Source organism: Ruditapes philippinarum, unplaced genomic scaffold, assembly GCF_026571515.1.
Source record: "Ruditapes philippinarum isolate M1 unplaced genomic scaffold, ASM2657151v2 ctg3886_1_1_1_1, whole genome shotgun sequence".
Lineage (NCBI taxonomy): Eukaryota > Metazoa > Mollusca > Bivalvia > Venerida > Veneridae > Ruditapes > Ruditapes philippinarum.
Window position 1 is genome coordinate 199,296 of NW_026863133.1, and position 9,196 is coordinate 208,491.

Consider the following 9,196-nt stretch of genomic DNA (forward strand, 5'->3'; position numbering starts at 1 on the left):
TTCAATATGTACATGTAAAATGCTGTTTGACTTGTTAAAAAGATAACTAGTGACACATGATGACAAAAGCTCCTATAACATTTCATTTCTTGATAAAAATCTGACGATTATAAGTGATATATCTCTAGTATTACACACCAATAAAACACCAATATATACAAACAACATGCCATTTATTTTCTACACATACCATAATACCCCTTATCTTGCTTTATATTTGGTAATGACTCAATTCTGCAGTAAATCTCACTATTTTCATAACTGCATAAAGTTTATAATTTATAAACTCAGCCAACTAAAGGTTATTATACAGTCATTTCCCTATAAAAGATTTTGACCAAGATTTAGTCTATAACAGTAAATGATTCAAAGAACAGTCGTCTAGCAAGCTTGATATTATTACTTAAAAGATTTTGACAGGTTATTTAGCTCAGTATAAACAGTGGGAAGCCTATATAACCAGAGCAACAGGTTCAAGGTTATATGGCAAAAGGCCATATAACATGTCAAAATGATAATATTCATAATGAATCTATAAGGCTACATCATTGCTTTCTTTTGTTAAAATACTAGAACATTATTACTAATTATCATCACAAATTTGAAGCAGCAGTGTAAAATAAGAAAAATAAATATCACAAATGCCCAATGAAAATGGATGTTATAAACATTCAGTATCATAAGTAGACAAAAATATTTTTAATTTAATATATGTATACAACTTTGCACTTGACACTAGAAAGCAACAAACACAAACAATCTTAATTATTTCACAGGTAATCTCTTTAATTTAAATTTTATAGACAAAAAGATTCAAATGAGTTTTCATACAATTATAAGTCTATGTCATCTAAGTGATCCGGGGGAAAGATTTGTATTACTTGAAGACGACCACAAGGTGAAGCTACATTTCTGTAAAGACTTTTCTTTAAATTTATGTGTGTATATTTAGTGATAGTGAAAATGGTGGAGAGTCACTTAAGAACTTTTTTTTTGAAGTTTGGTCAAAATCTGCCAAGAGGTTAAAGAGTAGATGCTAATCTAAATGAAGCATGGCAGAAAAAAAACCATTATGTATCACAAAAGCTCAGCTGTGAGTTATAGATTGTCCTCAGGTCATGAAGTGAGCTAAGTTTTCTGTAATGAAATATTTTGCTTTCAAAGTCAAGTTCTCTAAGATACTATTTTCAAAATTTTGATCACAGCCAAACATATACACATATCACTTACACATAATTTGTTCACAATAAAATAGACCATTGGAACAACAATTTTGCTCACACAAAAAATCAACATGAAATTGAAACAACAATTTTGTTAACAATAAAATACACGAGCATGACTGGAACAACTCACAGAGTCCATGTATTACAATATCCACATAAAAGTTAAATAAAACAGACAATATAAAATGGTTAATGTTTACATAAATGAATAAACTGACATATAAAAAATTATTTACAAGTAAAATATTAAAAGATTTCTATCTATTCAAAAATCTGAAAGACAATTATTTCTATAAACACTGGAACAGTTTTAACATAGGAACCAACACCGGGACATAGGTATGAAAAATAAATTTGACATTTAACTGTTACACTAATCTTCGTCTATATTCAAAAATTGTTCATCTAAAATAAAATGGGAAGATATTCTTTTAAAAAAGAAGATAGAAAAACCATCAGCTTGTTTCTCAATTATGAATAATTATTACAAGATAAAGATAATCATTTGTTTGAATGCTTAAAATTAAAATTTGTATTTTATGCACCTTAGTGAACTACATCCTTCATTAATATCAGCAAAGTAAAAGCTCTTTATGCAGATTACCGATTTTAAAATATCTGATATAAAAATAGTTTAAAACATCAAATATAAAGAAACATCTTAGTGACATACTAGCTGTTTCTATGACAACAAATTTAACGTGACATCATTTTATTTATAGGCATTTCATGGTTTATGTTAAAAAAACTTAAAATCGTATTTTAATATTTATGTTGTGACAAACATTTGTGATAATCAAACTGTACAGGTAAAATATTATATAACAGATATTCTATGTGTTCATCTGAGGCCCGTTTTCACAGATTAACATTCTGTCTAAAGTTAAATCCTCTGATTTTTTACAGCTGCTAGAATTCACCAACACCAAGTTTAAAGTGTTGCAGCATAAACAGCAAATTTTTCAAAGTAAGGGACCTCAACCCTACTATAAAGAACCCCATACTCTCAGTCAGAAAGACCCACCACTGACTAATTATTTGACTGTTCTCGTATACTAGTAATTAATTGTACATAAATACAAGGTAAAATGTAATAGTATAAAGGTAATCAACATGTACTTCAATATTACCGGGTAACATAAAAAGAAAACAATATTATCAGTGGTTGATAATTAAATGCTAAAAATCTCTCTTAAAATGTAGGAAAAAATGATCGTTTTTTTCTCTATATGAAGCACCTTAGAAACAAACACAAGTGGCATTGACTTGATTTTATCATTTATAAAAAACAATAAGATAATACTGACATTTGCCATATAAGTGACATTTTGCATTTCAACACTACAATTATTCAAATTACCAACTGTACTACAGGCAAAAAAAGAACACAATTACACATATGATATGGAATCCAAAGAAAAAATGTGTTCACATTACAAATGAAAATGACTGAAGTATAACTCTAGCCAGCTGAGAGATGTCTCCCTAGAGATCCAGAGATAACTTAACACTAAATATTCCCCGATTCCTAACAAATAGCCGCAGATCACATCAACTAAATGGTGACGACCCAGCATCACACGCGAAAAGGTTACGATGAAAGACCACAGTAGAGTGAATACTATCCATGTTGGAGAGTCTAAAGCACGAAGGGCAAAGAAGCAAGCCAACATTCCAGCCCTTGAAGCATGGCCTGATGGGAAGGAATAATTGTCTATTGATACTGTCACAAACATGTCCATCTCATTGTGTACTGGACGCGATCTTTTGAATGCCATCTTTGATATGCTGATAGCAATCAGATCAATAATGAGACCTGAAATTATAAATAATAACTTTTTTAATATTCATTTTTACACATATAATATTATATGTTATTTTGGCTTTGGAGTGATATATGTGGATATGTTACCTGCTAAGATTTTATATCACCCGAGCCGTCAGGCGAGGGTGATATTTTATCTTGGCAGGTAATATATCCACATATATCACTCCAAAACCAATATAATAATTTTATTACCCTTCCCCTGCCGAGTTTAGACGATTTTTTAAAAAATCATTGCTGTTTCAAATGAAACGTCGAAATAAGATTCCCTTTAGGGTACCTCTTCGTCACAACATGACGTCACATAAATACATGACGTATTTTTCCCGTTCCTAACGAATGTAAACAAGAGAAAAGGAGTAGTCTATTGAACAGAACTCACTTTTTTGTAATTAATTTCAAGCTTTCACAAGGTTATATTTGTTTTCAATACTGATGGTAATATGTATCATTACTCTACTTTGGTAAATATTTATCATTTGACAGTTAAAAAGTGCTTGTAAATCGGAATTTACACCGCGTAAAATCGAACCGTACGCGCATCACCTCAGCCCATGTTGTTTACAACGTTGGGTACCCAACGGGAAAATTTAGTGTGTATATTACCCGTCTGGCTCGGTGATATCAATTTCTTTCGGGTGATCAATATCCAATCAAAAAGGCGGAAAAAATCTGGAAGGGTAATATTATTATATATTATAATTATTAATGTATATTGTAATAAAATTTATACACAATGGTACTTATTCCATCTGGAAGATTATTCTGTCGATTGACACCATAAAAAAAACAGTAAACTTGTGTAAATTTAAATGTTTTAATTGGCTTTAAAAAGATACATTGGATCTGTGTTTCTGTCTGGTAGTCTGCAGTCTTTATTGAGGCTTGATGGTATTTTATTTTTAATTCATGTGTTTATAGAATAAAATTAATATGATGACCGAGACTGAGATAAACTACTTGCCTTAAAAGTTGCTGAGAATTAAGTCAACATTAAAAGTTGCTGAAAATACAGGGTGAAAAAAAAAGAAATAGTCCAGACAGACCGGGACTAGAACCCGAGAACCTTGAAATACCATATGGCAGCTCTATCGACTGAGCTATCTGGCCATTTACACACTATCACCTCTAAATAGTGAACGGTTTTCAACCATGACATACTCCCCCGCAATACTGAAATTTGTTTTTGAATTTTTTATGGGTTTCAAAGAACAATGTAAAATAAACTTGAAGCTTTGTACCATTACAGTCCCCCGTTGGGCGCTAATTGTTACAGGGTGAGAAAAATGTGCAGCCTGACTGGAACTCAAACCCCAAACCCTCAAAATACCAGCTGTACGTCGGATTTACCAACTTAATTAATAGTTATTTTGCGGCGTCCACACTATTTTACCTAAAAAGTGAACAGTTTTAAACCATAACACCAAGATTTTAACAATTTAGTCTGACCCCAATTTTACTTACCATAGAACAGATTAACAAGCAATTCTATGTGATGTGCTTGGTGGACTGATAATATTAAAACGATTGTTGCAAGAAGCCATGGTATACCATGACAAGATATCTCTAACAGCTTCATTACAGGTCTGAATGTGGAGTTCTTATCTGCAAAAACTGCGCACTTGCTGGTATATTCCTCGTCCCATTGTAAAAGCCCTTCCAAAATGTTGTTGCCACTTGACTGTCCAATACAACGCTGCTTAGTTTTGATTTCTGAAGTTCCATTTGTAGTTGATTCGTTTTCTTTACCGTTTTGTTTGTTTCGTTTACTCATCTTGATGAAGCGAGGAACTATTGTAAATTATATCTGTCAAATTCGTCAAATTTTTGTGTTGTCAAATCAATAACTATAACGGAAGTAGGGAAATCCACTTGCTTTAGAATTTTGGGTAATGTTTCTAAATATAGCCGCAAGACTTGGCAAATAAAACCATAAAATATATATCAAAGTGCGCGAATAACTTTCGCGCTTCAGCCACGCGTGACGATATCATTGCAAAATGAAACTATTTCTAAATCTCGAATATTCAAGAATAGTGTCTAGCAAAATTCAGCTTTGTATGCAAAATGTTAAAGTTTAAAGATCCTACCACTATTAATAACTGCACATTGTTCTTTTATCCTAAGTATAAAATCCAAATATATATATTTACACAAAAATGATCATTTATTTCTTCTGTTATACAATTAACATGGATTTCCTTCAGCGCCCGAAGAAATTATCAAATTATAATGAAATACCTCTATAAAAGACGTTAAAAATTTATGACTTAACACGTTCAATATATAATAAAGAGCTAATACAAACTTAAACAAATACGACATGCAACTTATATTCTTTTGCAATATTCACAGCGCAGCGTGGTTTTGTGATTCGTAATTCTATCAAATGACACAATTTCGATATAATTTAAAGAATTAAAATAATAAAATATCTACTTAGTAACAGCCTCTTTAAAACAGGTTTTTGCTAATTTTTGCTAACGTTTGATTTAACTTCGATTAATTTAATAAATCTAGGCTTATGCAAAAGGCAGTGGGATTCATCCTATCAAATTACCTTCGGTGAAAATTATTTATTTTGTTTTATTTCAGTGTAAGGACTCACTATCAAGTGTTCACATGCAAACTACTTTTTTTGGGATGAACTATATGTGCGAGCATATAAAATTTCCCCTAACCCATAACGCTGCCACTGTCAGGAGACGTTATGCCAGATGGAAGAAGCAAAAACTGTTGACGTCACATTAAATTGTCATTGGTCAATATGCCTTCTCTTCGGCGTCGTCAAATAAATAACGACGTTTGACGTCGTAACCAAGTCAGCGTCGTTACTTCCGCCCTGAAGTTAATGGCGATGAACAGAAAATTTTCTTGTCTTTATTTTTTATAAATAGCAGAATTTGCGTCCAAATGGCTCAGAGGGGGCCTAGTGACCAAACCGACATGGGCAATATCAATAAACCTGCTATAAAACCCGGCCGATTAAAAGATATCCATCAGAAAATAAGGATTCTCAACTTTAGAACGCTGATAGACAACCTTCCAACATCTATAGACGAAGGATCTTCAACTGTTCTCAAATACAAGACTCCAAACTTTAGGTAAGACCTGTTCTGTTAGGTTTTCAGATTGATTCCAGTAGATGTTGTAGTCTTGAAAAGTTTAGAAATAGCAAATAACGCTCGTTAAACTTATGAACCATCCAGTTTCAACTAAGGTTAAATAACAATTAATAAGATATAAGACGAAATTTTGTCATCCGCACACGAATATTACTTTATTCAATATGTCTTTTTATTCACAGGGCTAGCGCGACAGTCGAGATAGCGCCAATGCCTGATAATCACAAATATAAGATAGGTTGGATTCAAGCTTGTACGGACATGATGTTTCACAACACATATTCTGACGAGGGATTGTAAGTTCCATCATTGAACTTTAAATATTTCCACAAGTTTTATATACTTGAACTACTTAAGTTAAACATCCTGATAATATATATGATAACGAAATAACCATCACTTTTTCAGGCTTAATATTAAAGGCACATTATGCCTCAGAAACGAATTAGTTTTTGTCTTTAGAAATATATCGTTTAAATAATGGTTTTAGGGCAATTAAGATGTTAATCACCTTAATTTTTTTTTCGTTATAAAAGTAGCAAAATGTAAAACAAAATAGTATTTTTACTTCCATACAAAATACTAAACCGCTTTCTTTTTACTAATTCCAAAAATAGCAAGAGAAGCAAAAGATGTTTAATTAAGTTAATTGGCCAGTGAGTAACATTTTGGAAACTATAACATGTTACATTTTAACAAAAAACTGAAAATAAAAGCATTCCCCACCCCGAGACAAAATGGACATTTTAATTGGACTGAGGATACGGCTTTATGTTTAATATTTACATCTTACTACTTTCAATATAGATATACCATGCAAGTAATAAATACGTACATATTTTCAGTATGGATTGCATTGCATTCCGCTGTATTTATTATATAGTATTTCATATAAAATGCTTTGGAGAAATTTCTTTTCAAATGCATTCCAAATTACCTTTCTTAGTATCACATAGATCATAGGATAGCCCGACATCTTAGCAAAAGAGTTTTTTTTCAAAATGCTATGCCTTTTAAATAACATAGACATTTATATACGTCCAACTTATTCTTCTCTTCCAGCACAAGTTGGGAATTCCCTGAACTCACTTCCGGTGCCCAGAATATGATAAGCGACTGCGACGGACATCATTACCCATGGTATGGCTCGAGGAATGAAACTGTTACCTTTGATGGTCCATGCAAGATGTACCAGACTGCTACCGTTACCATGAACGACAATTTCCATCCTCACGTGACATGGCGGAATCCATCCAACAGAAATCAAGGTATCCTATCTGTGAATTTTTTTTCCTTTTTACAAAAAAAAAATCCGTCCACTCAGGATTTCCCCCAAGAGTGATTTTTGATAATGGATTTTGTGGTTATCTCGAGTTATTGGCAAGTCGTTTATAGTGATTAAATAGTTTGTGCTTTTATCAAATCTTAATAATCGTTTCTTATATGCGTGCTGAAATTACCATATGTTTATCTAACTAATTATACTGAAATTCAAGTCTATATAAAAATAAAAGTATTTTTTTCTGTGCTATTTTTACCAAGTATTATCAATACCTCTCTTTCGTTACGTCACCAACACAGGGACCACAATAGGGTGTTCGTGTGCACGTCATGTTGATCGTGCTTATGCTGTGTTATGTTTAGTTAACTACAGGTTGTTATTGTTCCATGAATGTACATAGTGCCAAAATAAATCTTAATTGTATCTTATTTTGCCAATGTATAAAACATTTTTATCACACACCCGTGCCGATTTTGCGACTCCGTAAATATAGTATTGCACGGCCGTGCATATATTTTGACGTGACGTAATTAGCGTTATACAAACATAGTGTACAGACGCGCTAAATGTTAGCGTTATACTGTAAGCGAGTCAATGAAAAATGACTCTTATTTCACTTTAAACGGTCTTTATTTTGGGTATGTGATAAATAGAATATTAAATTCGTGTTAGTTCATTACTGAATTTATTGCACTCGTTGAATAAAATAATATTATGCTCGCCAGAGGCTCGCATATTATTTTATTCAACTCGTGCAATAAATTCAGTATTGAACTTACACTCATTCAATATCCTCTATCTATCATACATTTTCTGTTTTCAGGTCCACCAAACTTGACACGTATTGCACGTGATCAGAGCTTCTATGTGTGGCTGGTCGTCTGGGATATGACTTTACAGAAAGCTTACATCTTGAAAACAATCATGTGGAACATGAAACTGGACATAGAAGTCGACCCTAATAAACCTTTAGGTAATTTTTGTGTTGTAGTGTGCAACTAAATCATTCAGATTTTTCAAACAAAGACCTAGTTATCTCCCCTGATATGCTATTTATAAGAGTAAGCTCCCCTGATATTCTGTAAATACCTTTAAAATAAACAGTTCCAAAGTTTTGCATTTCCACCTTAAGTTAATTCCTTTGACATTCTGTTTACAATTTAAATCTACAATTTGAAAATCTCTCCAAACATGATTTTGTAAATATGTTTACCATATTGAGTAGCCTCCCCTTACATTCTGTTAATATCTATTCTCAAGTCGTCTTACATTCCCAGAAAGCATTTCGCAAATTGAGTTGTTTCCCCTAACATTCTGTTTACATCTTTTCAAGAAAGCATTTCTCAAGTTGAGTGATCTCCCCTGACATTGGTATAATCCATTGTGTTTTTATTCACAGGTCAGCGAGCCAAGCTGGTGAGCAACCCAGTGCCCAAACAGCCTACTATTCTTGATGATATAGTCCCTATCCCACGCTGCGCACTTATGCCACCCAACGCTAACAGCGCCCAGATGTTAGTCTGGCGTCCCAGGATTGGTAAACCAATGTGTATCATACCACCAGTATGGAAGAAAGATGTACCAATTGAAAAACAAGTTCCAAGATATGACAGCAAATTATGTCGACTTTAAATTTTTCTAATTTTGTTTTCCAAAAAACTTTACATCAAAATTCTGTGATATCTTTTTTTTAAAACAAAGTCACCAACTAATCTAACTTTTTTTGTGTAATAAAAAC

The 9,196-nt window shown here is 32.5% G+C and overlaps 2 protein-coding genes across 2 annotated transcripts; one reads left to right on the forward strand and one right to left on the reverse strand.

Moving 5' to 3' along the window:
• Nucleotides 1-2,349: 2,349 nt before the first annotated feature.
• LOC132721234 (polyisoprenoid diphosphate/phosphate phosphohydrolase PLPP6-like) lies at nucleotides 2,350-4,928 on the reverse strand. The gene is made up of 2 exons (XM_060705500.1): nucleotides 4,516-4,928; nucleotides 2,350-3,042 (listed from the first exon to the last, which is right to left on the reverse strand). The coding sequence occupies exons 1-2, from the start codon at nucleotides 4,823-4,825 to the stop codon at nucleotides 2,660-2,662; spliced, it is 693 nt and encodes a 230-aa protein (XP_060561483.1). The 5' UTR covers nucleotides 4,826-4,928; the 3' UTR covers nucleotides 2,350-2,659.
• A 946-nt stretch (nucleotides 4,929-5,874) lies between these two features.
• Nucleotides 5,875-9,186, forward strand: LOC132721236 (protein FAM78B-like). The gene is made up of 5 exons (XM_060705502.1): nucleotides 5,875-6,155; nucleotides 6,359-6,472; nucleotides 7,239-7,444; nucleotides 8,282-8,431; nucleotides 8,858-9,186. Exons 1-5 carry the CDS (start codon nucleotides 5,965-5,967, stop codon nucleotides 9,088-9,090), a joined length of 894 nt encoding a protein of 297 aa, XP_060561485.1. The 5' UTR covers nucleotides 5,875-5,964; the 3' UTR covers nucleotides 9,091-9,186.
• The last annotated feature ends 10 nt before the right edge of the window (nucleotides 9,187-9,196 follow it).

Excerpts from the sequence above, each read along its gene's own strand:
- LOC132721236 (XM_060705502.1), top strand. The coding sequence starts at position 5,965 with ATGGCTCAGAGGGGGCCTAGTGACCAAACCGACATGGGCAATATCAAT. Across the intron at positions 6,473-7,238 it reads ACATATTCTGACGAGGGATT|CACAAGTTGGGAATTCCCTG; the intron begins GTAAGTTCCATC and ends CTTCTCTTCCAG. Across the intron at positions 8,432-8,857 it reads CGACCCTAATAAACCTTTAG|GTCAGCGAGCCAAGCTGGTG; the intron begins GTAATTTTTGTG and ends TTTTATTCACAG.
- LOC132721234 (XM_060705500.1), bottom strand. The coding sequence starts at position 4,825 with ATGAGTAAACGAAACAAACAAAACGGTAAAGAAAACGAATCAACTACA. Across the intron at positions 3,043-4,515 it reads GCTTGTTAATCTGTTCTATG|GTCTCATTATTGATCTGATT; the intron begins GTAAGTAAAATT and ends TTATAATTTCAG.